This window comes from Diabrotica virgifera, chromosome 5, assembly GCF_917563875.1.
Source record: "Diabrotica virgifera virgifera chromosome 5, PGI_DIABVI_V3a".
Taxonomy (NCBI): domain Eukaryota; kingdom Metazoa; phylum Arthropoda; class Insecta; order Coleoptera; family Chrysomelidae; genus Diabrotica; species Diabrotica virgifera.
This window is the reverse complement of record NC_065447.1, coordinates 38,288,339-38,316,113: the sequence shown is the minus strand read 5'-3', so window position 1 is coordinate 38,316,113 and position 27,775 is coordinate 38,288,339. Positions and strand designations below refer to the sequence as shown.

The 27,775-nt window shown below is 32.6% G+C and overlaps 1 protein-coding gene across 1 annotated transcript in view; it reads left to right on the top strand.

Moving 5' to 3' along the window:
• The window catches only part of LOC114339037 (keratin-associated protein 19-2-like), a 41,401-nt gene extending 14,020 nt beyond the window's left edge, over positions 1-27,381 (top strand). The window contains exon 2 of the mRNA XM_028289662.2: positions 20,158-27,381. Within this exon, the coding sequence (XP_028145463.1) occupies positions 20,158-20,454 (297 nt within the window). The 3' untranslated portion in view covers positions 20,455-27,381. The remainder of the gene's footprint in view (positions 1-20,157) is intronic.
• Positions 27,382-27,775: the final 394 nt, after the last annotated feature.

The window sequence follows — 27,775 nt, the reverse complement described above, 5'->3', positions numbered from 1 at the left end:
AAATAAAGTTGGTCCCTTTTGTTTTTGCAAAAAAAAAATCGGGAAGACCACCCCCTAATTAGCAACTTAAATGAAATTAATCGTTACCGCTCCACAAATTATTTTACTTATGTTGTGTTTATATGATCTGTAAGTTTCATCGATTTAAAGTGCTTATTTTTGAAAAAATTTGGTTTCAAAATAAAATTTTTAAAAATTTAAATTTTGAAAAATATGCTTTTTTTCAAAATAACTTAAAAATTGGTAGAGATACCAAGAATCTCGAATAACAAAAAAGTTAAATTTGCTTTTCTGAATATGTATTTCTTTGTTTTTCTGTTAGACAAAAAATGATTGAGATTTGGTGTTTCAAAATTTGCATACATTCGTGATCAGTGACTCGTTCAACCACTTTTAACTACAGCCCTTTCAATAATTTCAATAATAAGGACTTTGAACCGATGAAACTTACAGATCGTATAAACAATATATACATGAGTCAAGAAACTTGTGAAGTCGTAACGATTAAGTTCATTTAAGATACTAATTAGGGGGTGATTTTTTCGATTTTTTTACCAAAACCGAAAGGCACTAACTTTATTTTGAGCGTAACTTGTTTAATTTTGATGCTAGATTTTTTTTATAAAACAAAAATGAAGCTTTTTTTAAACACTTTTAATACGTTGTAATGAGTTTTCCCCGAAATGTGCTTCATTTTTGGTTATTTCACGTTAAAGTATTCCATTTGGAATTTGACGAATATGAACCTATTTTTCATTATCTATAACTCTGCTTCTACTAGGTGTAGAGACGTGATTGATACACCATTTTTTAAAATTTTTTACAGGCTATATTTTTGTTAAGAATTTTTTTTCGACAAAATACTTACTATTTGAGTTATTTGCGAAAAACCGTCCAAAAGCTTGGTTTTTTTGTTGAAAAAATGAACATATTCACTGCCAAATAACTCGAAAAGTATTGAATTAGTGAAAAAACTCTATAGAACAAAAGTTACTTAAAATTAGCCAGTTTCTCCTTTTCCTGACTTTCTTTGGACGAATATTTTTTCACCCCCAAGAGGGGGTGAAAACCACCCCCAGGGCAAAAGCACATATCGGTACAATATCACTTTTTTTCTTTGACTTGTTAGCTATGTGTATGCCAAATTTCATGTCAATCCAAGCGGTTCTTTAAAATTTAGAGGTTTTGCAATATTTTACCGTTAAAGAACGGACTACAATACTTTTAAAAATTTTATACTTTACTGCAGGAGCTGTATAAATCCGCACCATTTTATATAGGCACGCACTCTGGAGGATTTACTGTACAACCTTAGGATTTCCCTTCGCTGTATTTATGCAGGATAGTGTTTATCAACTTATTTAATTTTAGGTTAGGAATTCAATTGTGCGAGTTACAGCTGCTGATAAAACTATTATTGACTTTGGAAAAAAGTATGAGAGCGTTATGATCGGTAATTTGATAAATACAAAAATAATAGTAAATATTCTGAGATTTTTGGGTTGCATTTTCAAGATTTTGTGTGTGTAGCATTTAGCATCAAAATGATTGCAAATGAGGGCCGAAAATTGCAGAACATATTATATCCAGTTTTGCCACTCCTAATAAAAGACGGAAAAATCTTCAAAAACAAAAATTTCAATCAGTTATCTTGTATAAGGCATATTATGTTCACAAATTATTAATTTTCAAGAATCTAACAGCAACAGATTTACAGTTACTTCTACAATATTGCAAATACAGTCCTGCATACACTGTATTGATACACTGCGCGAACTGTATTTATACGCCATAGTACTACATCGACTGACTGCGGCCACCGGATTGATCAGGACAGGCATGAAACAGCCGTACCAGAGACCATACTACTTTTATAACATAACTACCCGCAGTGAAAAGGTTTAAGAGGATACATCAGCGCGTCATCAATATTAATCCGAGAGATAGTAGTCCTGTCGCCAGGGGGGGTACAACGGCCTCCTTAATTCAGATGGACTTACCCAAGTTTTTTTTATATATATTTTTTTTTTATTTACAATTTGCTTCAACCACAAGGGTTATTAGCAATGAACTGTATTTACATCAAATTACAAAATTTAGGTATATTAAATTTGGTTAATGAGTCCTATAGTACGTAAAAAATTAAGAGTCTTACATGAATTACTTTCACTTAAACAATCTTTAATTGTAGTTGGTAACTGTTGATGTTGCCGTTCTATAACGTAGAGGGGACAGTCTATTATTATATGTTGCACTGTTAGTTCACTATCACACACATAACACATCGGAGGGGCTTCCTTCTTTAATAAAAAGTCGTGGGTGATCTTCGTATGACCAAGTCGCAATCTGGACATGAGCACTTGGTCTCTTCTCTTTGTAGGATGTTTCGACGGTGATATACTTTGTTTGATTGTTCTTAATGTAGAGTTTGATTCGTTCCAGTTTGTTTGCCATTTTGTCATGATCTTGTTTTTAAAATATTGCTTTAGATCAGTATGAACGCAAGTAGTTATGATGTCTGTTAAGGGATTCTCACTCGCATTTTTTGCTAATGTGTCAGCTTTATCATTTCCACTTATCTCGCAATGTGATGGTACCCAGAGGAACTGAACTAATCTTTGATTTTGTTGGCATATCAAGAGTTCCGCCTTAATTAAGAGGAGGATAGGATGTTTGGGGTATACCCGCCTCAAGGCCGTTAATGCACTTAGGGAATCGCTAATGATTATTGAGAATTTGATGTCATGTGTGTTAACAAACTTTAATGACTGGAGGATAGCAAAGAGTTCAGCTGAGAATATGGAGGTTTGGGGAGGGAGCTGGTAGGAACTGTTATAGTTATCTGTTGTGAAAGCCGCTCCTACTCCATTTGCAGATCTGGATGCATCGGTATAAATATGGATGTGATCATTAAAACCATTTAATATCTCTAATAATCTCTGATTGAAGATTTTTGCTGGTGTGTCACCTTTCTTGAATGCAGATAGGTTTGTATTACAAGCAGGAAGAGCAATTGTCCATGGTAATATGTGTTGGCTGACTTTAAAAGTATTGTAAGTGTGTGGAATTATTGTGTCTAAGCTCTGTAACGTTGCTCTCACTCGATGATAAAACGGAGGATCCAATCTTTTCCCACAATTAAATGTCGATGGAAATCTATCTGTAAATGTGTTTTTATAAACAGGTACATGTGGGTTAGTTGATACTCTTAAGGCATACATGAGGCTAAGGTATTCTCTCCTGAGTTGAAGGGATGGTTCGCCTGATTCAACATACATACACTCAACTGAGCTTGTGTAGTGTGCTCCCAGTGCAATTCTAATTGCTGAATTATGAACTGTGTCTAGCACTTTCAATAGTGAACCTTTGGCTGAGTTGTAGGCAACAGCAGCATAATCTAGTTTTGAACGAATTAGGGTTTTGTATACAGTCATAAGAGTTTGGAAATCGGCACCCCATTGTTTATGAGAGATACTTTTCATTAAGTTAAGGCCGTTTTGAACTGACAGATGGAGAGAGTGGATGTGGTCTTGCCAAGATAGTCGGCTATCCAGTTTTACTCCCAAGAAGTTGATCGATTCTGAATACTTTATTGGTAAATTTTTTAGGAAGAGTTTCGGTGGATTTACTTGTTTCTTTGGAGTTTTACTGAAGATCATTGCTTTCGTTTTAGTGGGTGAAAATTCTAGGCCAGTAGTATTCGACCAATTCTCTAGTTTGTAAATGGCTTGCTGTATATGGGTCGTCATTGTTGATATATTTTTACCACGACAGAATATAACAAGATCATCAGCAAATAGACGGGCTTTGACTAATGGGCTAAGTGACTTAGCGATGTCATTGATGGCAATAAGGAAAAGTGCAACACTAAGAGTAGACCCTTGAGGAATACCGTTTAATTGGATTTTAGAGTCTGAAAGAAAGTTGTCTATTCGAACTTTGAAGTTTCGCCTATATAAAAAATTATTAATAAACTTGATAATATTTCCTTTAATCGACCAACTTGACAGGATTCTTATGATATCTGATCTCCAGATTGTATCATATGCACGCGTTATATCAAAAAATACAGCCAGACATTCTTGACCACATCCAAATGACTCATGAATTACAGATTCAATATCCACTATGTTGTCTAATGTAGATCTGGACTTTCTAAATCCACTTTGTATAGGGCTAAGTAGCTGTCGATCTTCTAGGTACCACATTAGTCGGTTGCTTGCCATTTTTTCAAGTACTTTGCACATATTAGATGTTAGGGAGATTGGTCGGTAAGACTCTGGGTCCGATTTATTCTTGCCCTTTTTAAGAACTGGTACAATAATGGAATCGTACCAATCAATGGGGAAAACATTATTTGTCCAAATGAAATTATAAAGATCCAAAAGATATTGTTTTCCTTCCGTTGGCATAGCTTTTAAAAATGTCGTAGGGATGTTGTCAGGCCCTGGGCTAGTGTCTTTAACTTTGTTTAAAGTTTCTAACAGTTCATCCATCGTAAATATGGCATTTAGAGGTAAATTATTGTGGTCATCAAGATTTATACATGCATTATTAAATTTATTTTTATGGGCTAGGAAACTTGTAGATAGATTTTCGTCACTGCTATGTTGTTGGTATACGTTTGCTAGTACGGAGGCTATTTCTTGCTTAGTTGAATAAATATGGTTATGATGTTCTAGGTAATGAATGGTGTTAAATGATTTTTTTCCGTACATTCTGCTTATCATTTGCCAAACCTCAGAAGTCGGGGTAGATGAATTTAAAGATGATACATAATTTTTCCAGGCTTCTCTCTTACTCTTCTTTAAGGTGTATCTACAATACGCCCTTAATCTTTTGAATTCTAGCTGGTTATTTAAAGTTGGGTGCCTTCTTAATTTATAAAACGCCTTTTTTGACTCTTTAATTGCTGCTTCGCAGTGGGAATTCCACCACGGGACTGGAGCACGTTTTTTTGGAAATTTTGAATAACCTATGGACTCGTGAGCTATTGACGTTAAAAACTGTACGAGATGGAGTACTTTGGAGTTAATATCAATGTCTGTATCAAAGGGCTGAACCAACTGAGAAATTTTTTGTGAAATTAAAGAGGAATATAGAGACCAATCTGCATTTTTCAGACACCATTTATTGGATGGAATTGATGAGGAGATATGGTTATTGTTCGTAATTAGGATAGGAAAATGATCGCTTCCATGCAAATGGGATGTCACATCCCACGACAGAGTTGGTTGTAAGACAGGGTCACAGAGGGATAAATCTATTGGGGATCCATTGCCGGTGGAAATATTGAACCTTGTGATTCTTCCATCGTTAAGGATATTCATATTAGAATCTGTAACAATTTGTTCGATTTTACGTCCCAAGGAATCTGTTTTTTTACCTCCCCAAAGTATATTGTGGGCATTAAAATCGCCTAATATAATACGCGGTTCTGGAATTTGATTGAAGAGTTCAGTTATTTCTTTTATGGACGGGTCTAAGTTCGGAGGAAAATAAATATTACATATATTGACTTTGTGGGGGCCTTTTATAGATACTGCTGTTGCCTCCAACTCAGTTCTTAAACGTATTACTTCGGTATTAAATGAGTTATGGACATATATTACTACTCCCCCACTAGCATGGCTAGCAGTTATTCTGTTCTTATAATACGGAGTATAGTTTCTTAAATTATGACAGTTATCTTCTTTGAAGTGGGTTTCTTGTAGGCATATTACAGATGGTTTAAACTTAGCTATAATTAATTTAAGTTCTTCTAAATGGGTGTAATACCCATTTAGGTTCCATTGCAGTATACAGTTGAATGTATTAAATTTCAGCAGAGGCGTCGCTGCTGTATTCACTGTGATCAGTAGAGAAAGCGGATAATAATAGCTGTTTATTAATCTTAGTTTTTAATCTTGTACAGCGACTTTTCAGATACTTGGGAGTTAATGCTGGATGGATTTTAGTTAAAAAATTGAGTAGTCCTTCGATATCTTCTGTATACGTTTTTGCAATGCTGAGAGGATCTGCAGAGCCGTATGCATTTTCAAAGAAATCAATTAGTTCTTCCTGGGTTAAATATCCGTTGTCAGAATTATCTTGGAAAAAAGAACTAGTGCATTTAATAAGATCTTCTGCTAAAGTCTTATTATCTTCAGGAATAGTTTTTGCTTTCTTAGATTTACGCAGAGGTTCTTTAAATGGGTTCTGGTCTACTGATGTTGAAGGAGACGTTATTTCTGACACCGCTCGTTTAGACGATTGAGTGTCAGAGGGTGTAGGAGGTTGATTTTGGCTGTAATTATTCATTTCAACATTATCTGGCTGGATAGGTGTTTGAATGGGATTTGAATCAAATAGAGAAGTATTGGTTGTTTCTTTTGATTGTGGACTGGTGGATTGTTGCGAAGATTGTGAAGGATGGATAGTTGGCTGAGCATCTGTTATGATAGGGTGGCAATTTTGGATATAATTTGGTTGAGCAGTAGGTGATGAATTTTCGATAGATGTTTGAGTGTTTGTATTTTTTTTGCACTGAGAGGCTAGATGACCTTGTTCTTTACAAATGTAACAAGACTGTTTTTCAAGTGAAAAATAAATTCGATAATTGATTTGTTCATAGTTAATTAATATAGACTCAGGAATATTTTCCAGATTTTTAGGAGAAATGTAAGTATAGCGTCGGAAACTCAAGATATGCTTAAATAAAGAGTTAGTTGTACCTATTCTTAGAAAATCCAATGGAGTTATTTGATGAATTGCAAAATTTTGTAGTTGAGTCTCTATAATACTGTGAGGTATTGATGGGGGGACATTAGAAATTATCAGTTTTTCGCTTGGTGTGACTAACTTCCTGGCTTGGATACGTTCCTGATTGATTACTATTGTTCCATTATCTGTTCTTAAAAATTCGGTGACTGTTTCTTCAGTAGTAAAATATACGCAAATATGATCATTTACAATCCTGGAAATGGCGAGAATTTTATTGGGATCGACTTTAGTTGCTATGGCATTTAAATAATCTTCAATTTTTGTATTTGGAAGTGAATTGAATAAAATGGCTTGGTTTTTGCTTGCGAATTTTTTGTTAGGTTGAGTCAGAGCGGTTGAATATAATTTTGATTGATTGGATGGATTAATGACATCTTGAGAATTTTGAAGTTCAGAAGATCTCTCCTCTGAAATTTCCTGCATATTGGGCCTATGTTGCCTGATTACGGCCCTTGTGCTTGGACAGGTTCATTAGTAATTAAGCTACTTAATTACCTCGTTACTGGTATTTATAACCGTTGTTTACTGTTTGTTGATTAAAAAATAGTAATAAAGATGATCTAACTTACAGTTTGATCCCAAAATCGGATTAAGCACTATATAATACACTATTATACCAACTTTGATAATTTTCTAACAAGTAAAAGCACCTTAATTTTGATAAAAAACCTTTTTATATATTTTGACCCCTAGAATACGAATTTTTTGGGTAACAGTTGATCCGGATGTCGATAAGATTGTTATAGACAAAGAACTTGAGGAATTACATAACAGCGATTTCTCGCAAAACAAAACATCTTTTTGTATTTTTTGGGTCATTTTAAGCAAAAAATATTCCTACAAGTTTTTTTGTAGAATGCATAGTTTTCGAGATAACCGCGGTTGAACTTTCAAAAAATCGAAAAATTGCAATTTTTGAACCCGAATAACTTTTGATTAAAAAATAAAGTAGCAATTCTGCTTACCGCATTTGAAAGTTTAAGTCAAATTATATCGGTTTTGATTATTTGCATTGCTAAAAATTAATTTTTTTATTGTTAAACTAATCTATAAACACATAGTGTTTCCCGTGCCTAATACATGCGTTTTAACGCATGCTACGTAGAAATTGCCTCGCTTGCACTCGTAGCTACTCTACCTACTCGTTCGATTTTAAATGAGAAATCATTGAAAACATCACTCACATACTAGGTGTTTATAGCTTTGTTTAACAATAAAATAATAAATTTCTAGCAATGCAAATGATCAAAACCGATATAATTTGACTTAAACTTTCAAATGCGGTAAGCAGAATTGCTACTTTATTTTTTAATCAAAAGTTATTCGGGTTCAAAAATTACAATTTTTCGATTTTTTGAAAGTTCAACCGCGGTTATCTCGAAAACTATGCATTCTACGAAAAAACTTGTAGGAATATTTTTTGCTTAAAATGACCCAAAAAATACAAAAAGATGTTTTGTTTTGCGAGAAATCGCTGTTATGTAATTCCTCAAGTTCTTTGTCTATAACAATCTTATCGACATCCGGATCAACTGTTACCCAAAAAATTCGTATTCTGCGGGTCAAAATATATAAAAAAAACTTGGGTAAGTCCATCTGAATTAAGGAGGCCGTTGTACCCCCCTGGCGACAGGACTAATAGTAGCCGCACCGTTTTTCAAAATTTCTGCGAAACTTGGCAACAGTGCGTCGACAGTAAATGACACTATCAAAGACGAAGGCACAATTTTGTGATAATGATATATGTATAGGCGCGCTAAATGTGTCAAATCAGTCAGTTAAGTTCGATTTATGTTTCTAAATAATCGACTTTAGTAGGTAGTTCCCATGTGACACAAAATCTAGGCATGGAATAAAAAAGTTTACAAAATATTCTAAATTAACGATGTAATCTTGGAACTTATTTTTCAGCTTTCATTTTCTTTTTAATAATGGTTGTTGCTACCTCATGTGCTAATAATTTTCTGGTACCTTGTTAGAATACTTAAAATTAATCTTATAATTTGTTCCTGGTCAACTTGATTTCACATTTCTACTATTATATATCCTCAGTATCAGCTCATTTAAGTCTGCTTGTGCTGGTTGTAGAGCTCTTACTGACCTTCCCGTGCTATTCCACAAATTCTCGATGTTATTCAAGTCTGGATTTACTGGTGGCTAATCCACTGTCGTTATTTTGAAAAGTTAATAATAGAGCTAACTGAAGCACAGTATAAAGAAGGACAGTAGAACCACTTACCGAAAAATTGGAAGTAAAATCTGTAGTCGCGCATGGCGACCGCGCAATGTTCTTAGTCGCTTTTGCCCCACTCTCGCATTGCTATTCGCATAGAAACTACGGCTTTTAACAGGGAAAACCCGCATCCACCACTGGTGAATTGCCGGTATTACTTCCTGAGATCAAAGCACCGACAGAAGAGTGATTTTACTGTGGAACCTCTATATACTGTGACTGAAGTCAATATCATGCGTCAACCCAAGTTAAGTCGACGTAAGACAAACGGAAATAACAAAAGATATTACAGACGGAAAGAAGACGATTGGACAGTTTAATAAATTACAGTTTTTAAAAGAATTTTGATAACTTACATACACGTTAACATTTCACTTCAATATTAATAATTGTAATTTTGAAAATTTAACTATTACAAAAAAGGGCAATAAGATATCTGTTTAACCTCAGAAGAACAGTGGTGTTTACAAGGTGTTTAGCCTTTGATGGTGGAGAAAAGGGGAAGGGGGTGGTGGGTTAAAATTATGCTAAGTCTTATTTTTTACTCATATAGAACTTAAAAAAATGAAAAAAAGTTGAATTCTGGTAGTGAGAGAAGGTACCTTGTGCCACTAAAAAGTGACGGCACAGTGTTCATAAGTTTTCTTTAAGGTTCTAGTATTTAAGTTACAGGCTGCTATCGTGCCTAAAATGATTAGCAAATTTCACCTATACCGGCTCTTAGTCTATAGCACGACAAGAGGTCTAAAGTATTTGGGATTTACTTTATACTTTACATGGTTTGATCCACTCTCATAAAAAGAAAATAAAGAATCATAAGTTTTTATTTAATATATTTAATATAAACCTCATTCAAAACTAAATGTGTGTTTAATATTCTCATGCAATACAGACGACGTATGGTGCATTTTAATATTATGAAGACGAATTTCATATTTTAGATGCAAACTCGTATGATACAAGATTTAAATTGAAAAGTTTAGAATATGAAAAATAAAACTTAATAAAAATAAATATTGTGTATTAAAGTATTATGAAAATACATGTTAGACGTCTTAGAAGAGAGGAAAAACGTATCCATCGACGTAAGAAGAGGGAATACGAACAGAACACTCTCAATGAGATACAAAGTTTATTTGGTAAAAATGAAACAAGAAAATACAAATCCTTAAAAATAATAGCCGTCGAGAATTTAAACCACGATTAAAAATTTTTAGATACACTAACGGTGAAATTCTACATGACAAAAACTTAGTTCTTAAGAGATGGGCACAACATTTCAGCGAACACCTAAATATAAACGATATTGAAGGAGGTTACAATATAGGAAATCAACAAAATCTACATCATCAACTACACAGTGAAGACCCAACAAGAGAAGAAGTGTCAAATGCCATCCTAAAACTCAGAGACAATAAAGCCCCAGGAATCGACGAAATCTGTTCGGAAATGTTTAAAAAAGGTGGTGATCAACTTTTTGCAGCAATCCACAAACTGATAGTTCTTATATGGCAGAATGAATTGGTACCAGAAGAGTGGGTAAAGAGAGTAATATTTCCGTTGCATAAAAAAGGTTATCAACTGAATTGTAAGAACTATAAAGGCATTACTTTGTTAGCATCTGCATATAAAATCTTCGGCAATGTATTGTTTGAAAGACTTAAACATTTTACAAAGGATATTGTAGGTCAATACCAATGCGGATTTACTGCTGGAAAGTCAACTATACATCAAATTCAAGCACATAGGCAAATGCTAGAAAAGTCACTAGAATATAACACCCACCATCTCTTCGTCGACTTCAAAGCAGCCTATGACAGTGTTAAAGAAGCGCATTATATAATGCAATGATAGACTTTGGGATCCCACCTAAGTTAGTTAAGTTGACCCAACTAACAATGCAAAGCGTAAGCTCTTGCGTTAGAATTCAAGGAGAAAACTCTACGTTCTTTGACGTTAATAATGGTCTAAGGCAGGGAGACGCGCTGGCGTGTCTCCTCTCTCCTCTTTAATATTGCCTTGGAAAAGGCAGTCAGAAAATTAAATATTATAATGAATGGAACTATTCTTAATAGATCGGCGCAAATTCTCGCATTCGCTGATGATATAGTTGTAGTGGGCAAAAGTTTGAGAGACATGGTGCAGTGTTTTACAAGGCTTGCGGACGCGGCAAGTGAATTAGGACTTGTTGTAAACGAGGAAAAACCCAAATATATGTTGGTTTCAAAAAACTCCCGAAATATCCAACAGAGAATTCAAATTAACAATCACACCTTTGAGCAAGTCAAGGAATTCACATATCTTGGATCGCTAGTAAACTCAATAAACACGACAAGCGATGAAATAAAACGACGCATAGCAATAGCACAGAATAAATAACCACACAGAAGCGAACCTGACTGTCGTTTCCATTGATTTTGTTGGGACCGAAATATTTGACCTTGTGCACCAGTTACAGGATAGAACTTTATGTTCTAAGGAATAGACCATTCCAAATTAGGTAATATTTTTGACAAGTAGTTATTAATTAAATATGAAATATAAAATTTAAGTATACGCTGTGAGCTCGTACGTAGAGGGGATATTTACAAATTCGCGAACGCTAGTAGTGACAAGTTTGTAAACGTTTACTGGAAATTTGACATAAATGTCAAAGTGATTAATTTAAAATTAAAATTAAAAACATTAATTAGAAACAATATTAGTTGGTCAAAGCTGTGGTATATATTTTTACCTTAAATATACTTACGTTTTAAATACTGAATTTAAGTTTTTTTAATGTTCCGTAATATCTAATTATAAATAATCTATTATAATCTTAGCGCCATCTACACGATTATTGTCAAAGTATCCGAAGTAAGAAATTGATATTTTATCAATAGGGCTTTTCATCGATTGTCATTTGTTTCGAGCTTCTGTCATGTGTCACATAATATTAATATATCTACGACATACGTCTTTGGTTTGTATCATTGGACATACCAATAACGTATGACGTAGATATATTAATATTATGTGACACATGACAGAAGCTCGAAACAAATGACTGTGAATGAAAAGCCCTATAGAACGTCAAAATGATTAGAAAAATCTTAAAAAAATCGATTACGATTTAATTACTTTTTTGCGTTGTAAATATTAAGCTATAACAATTAAATAATAAATTTAAAAATTTTCGGTAAAAGTTGAATTAGTAACCGCTAGGAGCGACACCAGCGAAGCTCAGAGCGTATACGCTGTGAGCTCGTACGTAGAGGGGATATTTACAAATTCGCGAACGCCAGTAGTGACAAATTTGTAAACGTTTACTGGAAATTTGACATAAATCTCAAAGTGATTAATTTAAAATTAAAATTAAAAACATTAATTATAAACAATATTAGTTGGTCAAAGCTGTGGTATATATTTTTACCTTAAATATACTTACGTTTTAAATACTGAATTTAAGTTTTTTTAATGTTCCGTAATATCTAATTATAAATAATCTATTATAATCTTAGCGCCATCTACACGATTATTGTCAAAGTATCCGAAGTAAGAAATTGATATTTTATCAATAGAACGTCAAAATGATTAGAAAAATCTTTAAAAAATCGATTACAATTTAATTACTTTTTTGCGTTGTAAATATTAAGCGATAACAATTAAATAATAAATTTAAAATTTACCGGTAAAAGTTGAATTAGTAACCGCTAGGAGCGACACCAGCGAAGCTCAGAGCCAATATAAATAAAATATAAAATAAAACATATATGAATATAAAATTTAACTATAAACAACTATCACGGCAGTCGCAAAAGTGAAGTTGCACCAGTTACGTGACGCATGAGCATGAAAATTATGTTACTGTTTTCGGCAGGAGTTTCGCTTCTGTGTGGTTATTTATTCTGTGGCAATAGTAAACCGAACTGTTCACGGTCTCCATAAACATTTAAAAAATAAAAATATAAAACGTGCAGTAAAGCTCAATATACAGGGTGAGTCATGAGGAACTGTACATACTCCTAACCTCGTATAGAGGCGCCTATGGGGAATAACAAATGACCATTAAAAAGTGTCTGCTCCCATTATTTAATAACATACAGGGCGAGTTTCGCATTTTGACAGAAATTTATATTCGTCATAATTTTTGAACGGTCAGATCGATGTGTCTCTTATTTTGGTCAATCGTTACACTATTACCACCTAATCAACTGATTTATTCAAACTAGAAAAAAATCAGGTCCGGCTTTAAAAAATTAGTTCGTTTGGGTCTTAGAAAAAATTTCACCCTGTATACGCTTTTTGAAAACTCTAATATAAATTTTACAAATTAGACAAATAGGCAATTAAAATGGCCTATTTATTTTTTCCCCACACGATTACTTCATTTTTTATTAAAAAATCAAATTTGTGAAAATCGGAATTTTAACCCAAAAATGAAAAAAATATATCACGGTTAATTCGTTAAAACTTTGTTCCATTTTAATATTTTTATTTCTAAAATTTTTACAGCACTTACCATTGTGAAGATTATGAAAATTGTTATAGACTTTTAGTCTTCTTGTCGTAAAAGTTATGAATTTTTAAAAATAAAAGGTGCAGATTCATGAATCAATATCAAGTCAATATCGTAATTTTACCATAAAAATAAAAAAAATTAAACGTTTTTCTTTTATTAAAAGTTTCACCATTTTTTTTTCTATAACACGCCTAGATCTAAAACTCCCCATAACACTTATCTTTGGACTCTATAGTTTAACATAGACGTGATCAAATAGATAAATTTGAAAAAAGAAGACTGAAAGTATACAACAATTGTCATAGTCTTCACAATGGTAAGAGATATGTGCTGTAAAAATTTCAGAAAAATTTTTTTAAATGGAACGTTGTAGCGAGTTAATTCGTGATTTCATGTTTTTTTTTTCATTTTTAGGTTAAAATTCCGATTTTGACAAATTTGATTTTTTAATAAAATATTAAGTAATGGTGTGGGGAAAAAGATAAATATGCCATTTTAATTGCCTATTTGTCTAATTAGTAAAATTCATATTAGAGTTTTCAAAAAGCGTATACAGGGTGAAACTTTTTCTAAGATTAAAACGAAATAATTTCTTAAATCCGGGCATGATTTTTTTCTAGTTTGAATAAATCAGTCGATTGAGTGGTAACATAAATTAAATATTTGTTCAAAAAAAATTAATTTTTGTAATAAAAGTAAATTTTTTTAAATCTAGGGTTCACTTTACCAAACTTTTAATTATTATTCATAGTCAAATTTGATTTTTTTATAAAAAATTAAGTAATCATGTGGGGAAAAAATAAATATGCCACTTTAATTGCCTATTTGTCTAATTTGTAAAATTTATATTAGAGTTTTCAAAAAGCGTATACAGGGTGAAATTTTTTCTAAGACACAAACGAACTAATTTTTTAAAGCCGGACCTGATTTTTTTCTAATTTGAATAAACATAAATCAAATATTTGTTAAAAAAAATTAATTTTTGTAATAAAAGTTAACTTTTTTAAATCTAGTTTACCAAACTTTTAAGTCATAGTCAAATTTGATTTTTTTATAAAAAATTAAGTAATCGTGTGGGGAAAGAAATAAATATGCCATTTTAATTGCCTATTTGTCTAATTTGTAAAATTCATATTAGAGTTTTCAAAAAGCGTATACAGGGTGAAATTTTTTCTAAGACCCAAACCCACAGACCCAAAAAAATAAGAGACACATCGATCTGACCGTTCAAAAATTTGACGAATATAAATTTCTGTCAAAATACGAAACTCGCCCTGTAAATTATTAAACAAGGGGAGCAGACACTTTTTAATGGTCATTTGTTATTCCCTATAGGAGCCTCTATACGAGGTAGGAGTATGTACAGTTCCTCATGACTCACCCTGTATACAAGACTTTAATAAGACCGGTTTTGATATATGGAGCTGAAACGTGGACCCTATCTCAAAGTGATGAAAGACTTCTTGGTATTTTTGAGAGAAAAATTCTTAGAAATATTTTTGGGGCAGTAAATGCAAATGGCCTATGGCGTCGAAGATACAACTTTAAACTGTATCAGTTATACACTGATCCAGATATTGTGAAATGCGTTAAAGTGCAGAGACTTAGATGGGCTGGACACATTGCTAGGATGTCGGACCACGAATACACTAAGAGATTAACATTTTTAAAACCAGAGGGCACAAGGAGTAGAGGACAACCACGAAGAAGATGAATTGATGATGTTGAAGAAGACCTAAAAATTCTAGGGGTCAGAAGATGGAGGGAAGTTGCCAGGAATCGACAGGAGTGGCGACTTCTTTGTGAGCAGGCCAAGATCCACAACGGATTGTCGAGCCACTTATGATAATGAAATACATGTATTTAAATCTATAAAGAGATGCTACTACTTCTTTCTTCTACATCCTCTCTGTGTTATTTACAGTTTTCTGTATGCGTGGTATATTATCATACACCATTCATTGTAGACGGAGAGCTAGAGGCGAGAAATCATCGTCATAAATAATATGGAGTTTGGCATGTGAAATGTGTCTATTGTATATTGATAACTATGACCCCTTTCAGGCTGATACCTCGGTGGATACAGGAAGTAGCAATAAGGGATGAAAGGGGAAAGTTAGTGCAGTCATTAAATGTTTTCACCTTCTATTTTGTTAAACCTCCATCGATTTGCATGAAAATTGGTGAGTAGTTAGAGCATTACTCAAAAAACAAAACTGATATGGTGCCAACGTGCGCTTTTACCATGGGGATGGATGCCACCCCTTCTCGGGGGTGAAAAATATTTTATTAAAAATAACCCCACTAATCGATAGAGGGACAAATTTTAAGCAAAATTTGTTACTTCTAATTATTAAAATAAATCAATAGTTTTTGAGTTATTAAAGATCAAAAATTTGAATTTTTCGTGAAATAAATGCATATAAATAAATAAATGCATAAATGCGTCAAATAAATGATGTAAAGCGGTTTTTCGTGAATAATTAAAAAACTGTAAGTTTTATCAAAATAGTTATGATTACCAAAATTGAAGATAATAAAAAATAAAAAGATTTATTATTCGAAAAACCTTTGAGAATTAATAAAAAGTGAGTTATAGGTTATGGAATGTATATTTTTTTCGGCCAGTACCCAAATCTAAGTATTCAAGCTCAAATAACGGGAAAACGGTGCATTTTATAAAATATATTTACTGAACATTTGTCAAAGTACTCAAGAATACCTATCAAGTGAGTTCCAGATGAAGTTTATAACATCAAAGCTAAGCAAGTGATGATGAAAATAAGAGAACCCTTTCGAGTTTTTAGGAAAAAGTGAAAATTAAAACATACGCTATTTATATATTTATTTTGAAATTTGTTAACAGAATAGTTTTTAAAGGAATTTCGGGAATGAAGTTAGGATTATAATTTATTATCACGTTCGTTTTATTACAATTTTAATATAACAAGTTAAAAATGCGAGCATTATTATAACGAAAACTTTGTTTTTTATGTATTTAAATTCCTAATATGGAAAATTGCTATTATGAAAAGTTGTTAAGAATTAAAAATTATGTTTAATGTGCAATTATGTGCGAATTTCTTGAGGGAAATTTATGATACAATTTTATACAATCTTATGTTTATGATTGCATCTTGGATTTTAGACCGTGCAGATCTTTTTATGAAGAATAATTTTTGTTCGTAAAATTAATAATAAAAGAGTTATAACTGAAAATGATGATTGGTAGGTACCTCTAATTTGAGAAAAAAATTAAATATTTTCTTTTTATTAGAAGAATGTAGATAATAGTTACATTATTATAATAATTAATAATTATTTAATTATAATAATAACAACTATTGCATATATTAGAACACAGTTTTTAATTCCAAACAATTTTTCGTAGTAACAATAATTTACAACAGTGTGAAAAAAGGTACTTTAATCTTGAGCGAAATTAAAATTTTTTAAAATCCTATAATATAGGTAAAATTTGCTATCTGACGATTGAATCGTAGGTTTTAGACGATGCAGAACTTTTTATGAATTATAACTTAATTTCGTAAAATTAAAAATAAAAAAGTGTCCCGTAATATATGTGTCCAATTTAAGTAGACACACTGTATATTATACAATATAATATACATAATACATAAATCATTGGGTAGACAGCACCAAAAATTTGTAACCTGCCATTTAACATTACTTACATTAAAATTAATAAGTAATATTTATTTATTTGATATTTCAATTCTTTTACAGTTTATATGAAGTAATATATTTTTGAAATAATATGAAATTCTCATTAACATTTTTACGTACAGTGTCTCCATTGTAGAATTATCTCGCCATTTAAAATTGCTAAAAAATCATAAATTGATGTCCTGAGATGCAACTTGTCTTTGAGGTCGGTTATCTCGAAATTGGTTTGAGATATCGAAATGCCGTTTTCAGATTTGGATTCAGGAGACAAAACTACATTGACATCGGTACATAAGCTCCAGATATTGCAGGGGTGGCAACGCAGGAACGAACGAACGGACTTTGCGAATTTATAAACGAAATCAAAATTTTCGTGGAAAATACTATTTATTTTTCACTTTCGCTGTCACATTCACTAAAATCGCTATCATAATTATTTTCATCACTTTCGCTATTATGAATGTCATCATCAGGTTGCTCATCATCCATCTCATCGTCTGTTTCATTCTCAAAAATAATATATCTAACAATCTCTGGCATTTGAGGCCCTTCAAACCATTTGAATTTATATGTGTTATCTTCAGCAAGTTCCCAACCATTTTGTTCAATAACCAGATCTGTTGGATTTTTTTTATAGGCTTTCAACCAAATACTTGTAATGTATCGTGCTCGTAAAAGATGTTGATATAGCTCAGATTGAGATGGTGGTAAAGTTGATGCATCAAAATTTTTCAGATATTTTTCAAAAAATGGTTCATTTACGTCTTTTAGCTTATATCGACGATTAAATATTGTAAGCCGTATGTCATTGACTTTTCTTTGGAGAATTCTTTTTGTAATCCCTGTACAGTATATGTGACAAATATATGTTTCTAGAATTTCAAAAACCGTCTCTTCGTCAAAATCGATATCTCCAAGAGCTTAAAATTCTTCCTTATATGGCTCAAATGATTTCATAATATTGAATGGTCTCTTTTTTCCCTTTCTATGACAACATAGATTATAGTCACAGCCAGTTAGAGCGTGGAAACCAGCTAAAGCTTTGCATATTCAATCTCCAAAATGTTCGTAAATTTTACAGATATCAATATAATGTTTTTTCCTGCGGTTCCAGACTGTATCCAAATGTGTAAATTACTGTTCAAGTGATGCATATTACTTAACATAATAACCAGAATATCTGTATCTGAGCACTTTATGATTACATTGGCATCTTTCTGTAGTTGACATACGTGGTATATTATTTTAGTGTCTGCCTCCTCATGAGCTGGACAACTAAAATGTGGAGCTTCGTCTTTCTGCACTTCTCCATTTTTACAAACGAAAAAGTTGTGACACTCAACAAAATTAACATATATTATTTTACCTTGCAGAAAAGGTGCTATTTCGTTATCAGCCCAATAAGTTAAAAAAAAATCGAACCAAAGCCTCTTTGAATTTGTTATTTCTTAACTCTTTAATAAAATCGACTGGTCTCTTTTGATTGGGTCCTGATATACAGAAAACGCGATCGGCTTCTTTGTTACCTCTTGTAGATCTTTCATAGTCTTTAATTGACGGTTGGAAATATTGATCAAATATCATCAATCCGGTCAATTTAAGAGCACATGCGTGAAGTTACGAATGATAAAAAGAACATATTATTAGTAATTAAATGTATGTTACTAAAATATTATTTTTATATTATTTCGATATTTAATTGAATTTTTTCTATCGATATAAACTTAGTGGCGGTTCTAGCCAGGGACAGGGGGGCAGCTGCCCCCCTTCAGTTTTTACAGTCTCTTGTACTATAATTTTCGTTAAAAAGGCACGTTATCTTGTTTATTCACCGGTTGTGTTCCCTTGCCCCCCACTTTTTTGGTCTAGAACCGCCCCTGTATAAACTGAATATGTACAGAAACCGAGGGTGTCCAATAATGGGCACATTTGACATAATATTCAAATACATTTATTATTACAAATACATATATTTTATATAAATGTCTTAAAACAATTTTAAAAACTTATATAAATAATATAATAACTAGGCTCCAAATTTTTGGAGCCTAAACTTTGAAAAATATTTTTAGCATAATGTTTAATGGTATCAACTTTTCCGGGAGCTCATTTGATACATATTTCCAAGTACTTTGACAAGTGTCAGTAAATATATTTTATAAAATGCACTGCTTTCCCGTTATTTGAGCTTGAATACATAGATTTCGGTACTAGCCGAAAAAAAAATATACATTCCATCACCTATAACTCACTTTTTATTAATTCTCAAAGGTTTTTCGAATAAGAAATCTCTTTTATTTTTTATTATCTTCAATTTTGGTAATCATAACTATTTTGATAAAACTTACAGTTTTTGAATTATTTACGAAAAACCGCTTTACATCATGCATTTATTTCACGAAAAATTCAAATCTTTGATCTTTATTAACTCAAAAAGTATTGATTTATTTTAATAATTAGAGGTAATAAATTTTGCTTAAAATTTGTCCCTCTATCGATTAGTGGGGTTATTTTTAATAAAATAGTTGTCACCTCTGAGAAGGGGTGACATCCACCCCCAGGGTAAAATCGCACGTTGGTACCATATCAGTTTTATTTCTTGAGGTATGCTCTAACTACTCACCAATTTTCATGTAAATCGATGGAGGTTTAACAAAATAGGAGGTGAAAACCTTTAATGACTGCGTTAACTTTCCCCTTTCATCCCTTATTGCTACTCCCTGTATCCACTGAGGTGTCAGCCTGAAAGGGGTCACATGCCAAACTCCATATTACTTATGACGATGATTTCTCGCCTCTAGCTCTTTGGCAAAACTCGGAAAACAAAGAATTACTGGCGATTGTAGTTTTACGAACTACAACATGAAATTAATAATATTTCTCTTGATAAGCAATCAACTCATTAAATATGTTGATGTTATCATGTTTTATTAAGCTATAACAAAGAGGTTTAACTGATTTGTAATTTTTTTAGGTTCTACTATCAATTCTGATGTTAGTAGCAAGCGCAGAAGAAGCAATATCATCTGAAGTAGAAGAAGTATCTGTAGAGGAGAAGAAACCCGCAAAAAGGGGAATATACGGAGGTTATGGAAGAGGATTAGGATACGGATTGGGATACGGAGGATACTACGGAGGATACTATGGAGGTTATGGAGGTTTTGGGGGATATCCTTACTATGGTGGTTACGGGTATTACGGCTATCCGAGATACTATGGATTTGGTGGATACTACCCTTATTATGGTGGATTCGGTGGATACTATTACTAAGTGGAGAGAAGAGAGGATTTATGTATAGTATAATCTTAGAGACCTTAAAATATTTGTGATATATTTACCATTTTTTTTATTTGATAAGGCTGCACTGCATAATAATTATAAATTAAAAGGGATAAACGACAGAGCTATGAAAAAAATCGAAGTTAACAAAATTATAATTTATTACTAAAGTGGGGATTATAAGCATGACAGAAAGGTTAAAATAAGCACTTATATAAGCAAAAAATGTCGCAAAAATAAGCAAAGTTTTTATGAAATAAGCAAGCTTCAAGAAAAAAAAACGTGCAAGTAAACATGGATATAATGACAACGTAGATTGAAGTAAACACTTCTGTTGTATGTAGGTATAATAATTTAATAAAATTCTTAAAATTTATCCACAAGGGAGTGGAAGTACAAAACGTTTTCGGTCAAACTGACCATCATCAGTGTAAACGTCCAGTGTACTGAAGTAATTGAAACTAGCCACTTCAAAAGGTGTAAAAACCTATAAATAACATTATTGGTACATTATAAGCTTTATAATAATCGACATTAAGTCGATGTCTTAAGATTATATAAATATCACATGTGGATGTATGTCATTCTTGCTCGGAAATTGCACAAGGTTATTGTGATCAGGTGAGAGGTTAACAACCAACTTAATATGGATATAATGATATAAATATGAATAAAGGACATTAACATTAAATTACATTTATTTTTAATTATCGTATTATTAACAATAAATAAAAATTACCAAAGTGTTAAGCTGTAATATAATAAAACAAAATCGAAAAATAATTAACATATTAATAAACTTTTAATTCATGTCCATTAGCATAGAAACTATTAACAATAATATTTTTCAAAATTTTCTTGTAAAAAGCTATGTCTTCTATCTGTATACATATATTTATACGTAGAAAAAGTTCTTTCAACATCTGCAGATGTGATTGGTGCGTACTTAAATTTAGACAAATATACCGGTATTATTTTACAACAATATAATAAATTTGGGCTGTCTGCAGACAAATATTAGTTTATTACGTGACAGGTATACCTATGGGTCTTCCCGTTTATCTCCTAAGCCTAAGGGATTAACATTTTTATGGTTTATTGAATTATTAGAGTTTCATAGCTCTGTATATTTTATAGAATTTTGCTTAAGGCAGGAAATAACATGAAATTTCACTAAAGTTTATCATAAGAAGTAAAATAAACAAAGATAAGCAACATACATTTAAAATTAGCATTTTTACTAAAAATCCTAAATATAAGCAAAAAAAGCAAAAGTCTTATAATCCGGACATTATATTACATTGTAGGAATAATTTAATAAAATAAAAATTATTAAGTGTTTAATCTTAACATATTGCATGGAGTATTTGATCATCATCAACATCATTGGCGTTACAACTCCTCGTAAGTCTTTGCGGCGTTTACTATTGCCTTCCATGTTCGTCGGTCCTGTGCCACTATTTCCCATTGTCTCACTCCAATTTTCTCCAGATCCTCCCTAACTGCATCTTTCCACCTTCCTCTAACGATCCTACATTCTTCCACGTGGCCTTTCCCAAAACACATTGTCTAAAGGGCGATTGTTGTTACTGCGTATCATAGTCTATTATACTTTATAATCGGTGGCGCCCAAAATCCTGACAGCCAAAATCCCGACGGCCAAAATCCCGACAGCCAGAATCACTACGGCCAAAACACCGACACGCCAGAATCCCGACACGCCAGAATCCCGACAGGCCAAAATACCGACATGCAACAATCCTCGGATAAGTAAAAATTCCGACCACTACATTTTGAATATTTATTGTTTCCTTTTCAAATGCAATACCAAATCATATTATAGAGTATAGAGTATTAAAATTGAAAAATTATTACATACTAGTATTAATAGTAATTATTTTATGTATTTTATGTATTTTGAAACAATTATTTAAACACTTCATTTTATAATATAAAACTATACTTACTGAAATTGAAGGTTGTAAGTGATACGATAATATCTATTACATGAAAGTAAACTGGAATTCAGGATTTGATTATACATATATTTATATTATTGGACCATATATTGTCAAAAAAATAATTTAATTCATATAGCCATGTTAGCAATTTTATTTAGAGAATTAGTTCATATTAAATGGTAAATACTTTTGTTTAGTAACAAAAAATAAAAAACAGATGGCCATAAACAAACACAAGAAATAATTGTAATTACATGTTAAACAGAAATTTACCAAACCTGTCGGGATTCTGGCCTGTCGGGATTTTAGCCTGTCGGGATTGTGGCTGTCGGGGGATTTTGGGGTAGACCCCTTTATCCTATAAATTTATATTATATCTCATTTCATATATCTACATACTTATATCAGTCGAAGGATTTTACGTTCACACACCATCAATTTTCCTCTCTTTTTGGTAGCGTCTATGTTTCGCTTTCATACGGGACTGCTGGCCGTATTATGATCTTATATATCTGTATTGTTGCATTTCGAGAGAGAAGTTTTGACTTCATTGTTACATTGCCAAGAAATATGTGTTTTCCGATTTTATTCGTGCTTCAACTTATATTTTTTTAAATTTATAATATTTATAAAATCTGGCGGGTTGAGCATAGAACAAATTAAAAAGTGGAAGGGATTGCTCATTTCTATTGCTGTGGGCTAAAAGTTCACATAGTAGTGAATAATATCTACTAACGTAATTTTCAGATCCCAACTGAATTTTTGATACGGCAACCACGCATTTGTGATAGTCGCGATTAAGGTCACCCGCCAGCTCTCGCTTGTCGGATTGTAACATAATTTTAATTTTTTCTGTTGTTAATCTTATTGGCAAGCCTACTGTTGCAATTCTTGTTGCCATTTCTGTTGCCTTGATTTTAGTTTCCATGTTCTTGAAATTCTACTCTATTCTCTGCTAAAATTTCTTTGAAATACTCTTCCCAATCTTCAGCATTTATGCTCTGTATTATGGCGTTATTCTTTTCTTTTCTCAAATATTTATATTATATTTCCAACTTTTTGTGCTTCTGGTTCCTCCTAAGAAAGTATTCATTCGTTGGCAGTTTCCTTTTCAAGACTAATTTTATTCTTCTTATCTTTTTTGTACGTCTGCTTATTTTTCTTTATATTTTATTTTATCTTGAATTACTTTGTTTTTAAAATAAGTTCTTTAAATTGCATCGTCCTCTTCACGTTTAATTTTTATTTATATCTTTATGTTTTTCTAATTATATTTTCGTTGTCTTTATGACTTTTGATCCATCTCCTAAGAGAAGTTATTATATCATCCTATCTTCTTTTACTTCAACTATATCTTCTTGAAATAGTGACATTAAATTGCATGATTCCACATTTCTTAACTGGTTTAGCTCTGACAGGTTCCTTGTTCCCTAACCTAACGTCTTCTTGTTTTTATTTTTTTACGTATCATTTTTCTTCTTATTTCGCGGCTTTTACGTTATTAGGGGTCTCTATCTCCTACACTTCTTTGCCACTCATTTCTGTCTATTGTGTCTTCTTCATTTAAACTTTCTTTTTCAAGTTCTCTGCCACACAGTCCTTCTATATTCTGGATTTTTCTCTACCTCTCTTTCCTTTACCTTCTAATAGCTCCATCCTTTGTCCCATATAGTTCTTATTTCTGTGTCTGACGCGACAAAACATGACAGTCTTTGTTTTTGAATCTTTTTTGAAACTGTGGTACCCCGGCTCTTTTCCTGACTACATCGTTCCTGACCTTGTCCCTTTTAGTTTTACCCAAAATTCACAATAATATTTTTATTTCAGCTATCTCTATCTTTTTGTCCTGAATCCGATTTATAGGCCACACTTTTTCGTTCTTTAGAAGCCAAGGTATTTAAATTCTCCTATTTGTCCTAATTTTTCAACAAGCAATTTGATGTCTCCAACCAATCCCTGTTCCTTTCTTCCATATTTAACCCGCTAAACTCCCTTTTCATTTGCCTTTTCCCAATCCTTTAACTTCTACTCCAACTAAGAGTAGAAGAGCATTCACTAAAGAGTCCTTTCTTTTAGCTTCTTCTGCCAGTACATCAACAACAAGAGTAAACAGATAGGAACTTGATGCAAACTAACGGTTGATACAAATCTTTTGGTCAATCCGACACAATTCCTTACAGTGGTATACGTCCCCCCTATAGAAATCTTTCCCAAGACATATGTCCTCATCATGAACTCATTTCTCTCTCATACATCTCCATAGCTCTTGTCTAGGGATTGTGTCTTACGCCTTCATAAGATCTATCAATATCAAGTGTAGCTCTCTTTTCTTCTCGCCGTATTTCTTTATAAACTGTCTCAAAGCAAATAAAAGAAAAGCAAACAAGGCATCCGTTGTTAGCTTTGCAAACTATTTTTCTCCCATTGATGTATATTTCCTTAGCATTCGATATAAAGTTCCCTCCCAAATTTTCATTGTGTGTGAGATTAACTTTATCACGCTCCCTCAATGAATTGGGCATCCATTGTTCCTCATATTGCCTACTTATTATGTGCCCATGATATCAACTCATCAACCCCTTCCTCTTCTAGAACCTTCCAAACCTACACAAGTACTCAACCTACTCTCCTACTGTTTTTCATCCTATTTATAGCTTCGACAACCTTATCTCTTGTTATCTTTGGTATTACATTCTCATTTGGGCTCCCACATCCTCTGTGTCTGCTCTGGTGTTCTTCATTAGCAACTTTTGTTTTATGCTGGTTAATATGTTTGAAATCACCTTCAAGAGAGTTTTAGTTCTAGCTTACCTATTTATCTATCTATCTAATTAGCCCTAAACATCCATCATTGGGTATAGGCCTCCTCTTCCTTCTTCCATGCCTCTCTATCTTGGGCAATTTGCATCCATTTTGCCCAGTGTGCTTCTTTAGGTCATCTGACCATCGCATTTGTGGCCTTCCTCTTTTTCTTTTATGGTTCCACGGTCTCCAATGTATAATCGTCTTAGTCCATCTTTCATCCTTCTGCCGTAGGGTGTGTCCGGCGAACTTCCATTTAAGCTTTGTTACTTGAGTTGAGACATCTTTCACTTTTGTTTTGTTACGGATGTATTCGTTTCTTTTCCTGTCTGATAGTTTAATGTTCAGCATTTGTCTTTCCATGGATCTTTCTGTATTTGCTATTTTTTTCCATATTTTCTTTTGTAAACGTCCAGGTCTGAGAGCCATATATTAGAACAGGGAGTATAAATTGATTGAAGACTCTTGTTTTTAGATATTGCGGGTATTTTCTGTTCTTTAGAATATAAGACAGTTTTCCGAATGATGCCCAGGCCAATCTTATTCTTCTCTTTATTTCTTTGGTCTGATTTTCTTTATTTAATCTAGTGATTTGTCCTAGATATATATACTCTTTTACCTGTTCTATTCTTGTTTGTGCCACTGTAATTATTAGTTCTTCTTGTTGATTGGTCATGGTTTTTGTCGATTCTCTATCTAGTTCTTCCATCATCCTTTGTAGTTCTTCACTTCTTTCTGTTATTAATACAATATCATCAGCATATCGTAAGTGATTCAGATATTGCCCGTTTATGCTTATACCCAAGCCATCCCAGTGTAGTTGTTTGAACACATCTTCTAGCGCTTGGTTGAATAGCTTGGGCGAGATAGTATCTCCTTGTCTTACTCCTCTGTTTATTTTAATAGGCTCTGTTTGTTCCATTAGCTTAATAGTTGTTCTAGCTTAAAACTATTATTTCTTATTTTATAGTAATAAATGACAAGGAAACCAATTTTTTCATCTATTATGCAATTACGTGTATTGAAGAACCTGACGTAAAATTAATTAAGGTAGCACGCCTTAGATGGATAGGGCATGTAATCAGGCGATAGGAAGATGCCATATTCAGAAAAGCTTTTGACCGAAGAGGGCCGATAGGACAATGAGCAAGATGAAGACCGAGACTTAAGTACCAAGATAACTTAGGGTAAGAACAGAACAAGTGGGTCGAGGTGGAGGTGTAGGTCGCGGTGGATGGTACTAGTTAAGTCGCGCTCGATGTCGACAGCACATAGCAAGGAGGTCACCTGCGCTATCAGTCGAGCTAGAACCACTTTCAAATCAAGTGAAGTAGTTTAAGGAAATTTTAATGACAAAAAGACTGTGCTCTTGCAATGTTGTGTCAGTCAAGTGATGATAGTGATGAAATGTCAGCTGTAAATAATCAGATCCTCCTTTATATTTCAAAAATTTACTGAATTTAATTACTTTAGAAATTCAAAAATAAACTGAATACAAAAAAGGATTATATAAAAAGTATCAACTCAGATAGCGCAGGTAATGACAACTTGGCTTCGAACGGACCAATCACAGGGAAGCATCCTTGTAGGCCGCGCAGTAGATATCCATGTAAAACAAAGTCATTTTATTTTTAAAACCATCCATGTAAACCTCCTAGATGGCATCGCGCTAAACCTCCACCGCGACTTACCTGCTCTGTTCTCTTCCATTCACTACAATGTGTTTGTTTTACATGGATATAGATATCGACCGCGACCTCCACCTCCACCTCCACCGCGATCCACTTGTTCTGTTCGTACCCTTAGAGAACGATTTAAAATCTATTGGAATTAGAGCATGGAGAAGAGTTGCCACAGACAGGGGCGAATGGAGGATTGTTCTGAAGAAAGCTTTGGCTCATAAAGAGCTGTAATGCCTCTGATGATGTTGATGATGCAATTACGTGCATTTAAAACAAAAAAGTGCATTTTTAAACTTTTTGTCTTTTATTTTTGGATGTGATTGATGCAATATAAATTGTATAAAAATTAAATTAATTCAGAGCATACTTTTTTAATACTTTTTTTATAATTGATTTGTCTCGGGCAACAATAAATTTATATTCTCGATTGTAAGAGTCTTTATTATATTATTTTTATCACCCATTATAATCATTATCGTGTACATAATTTTTTTATTGTGTTCTTAATAAAACATTTTTCAAATCTTTGTATTTTTATTTAATATATCAGTAGTTTGATTAGTTAAGCTTTAATCCAAAAACTGCAAAGCACAAGTGCCACGGACGTAATTTGGAATCCTTGATCTTTTGTGTATACAGAAGGCTATTTTAGCAGTACGATAGGCTGAAACAAAAGGATAGAAAAATAATTTATTTTTTTCAAATACTTTCTAATATCACTAGAAAGTTGCCTTATTATGTCTACAATAAAACTACAAAATATTTTTGTTCTAGGTTTACATCTTGAGGTGCAGCAAGAGTTTTGAAAAAATAGGTTTTTAACAAAAAAATACAGAAAATTTCAAATATTTTATATATTTAATCTGG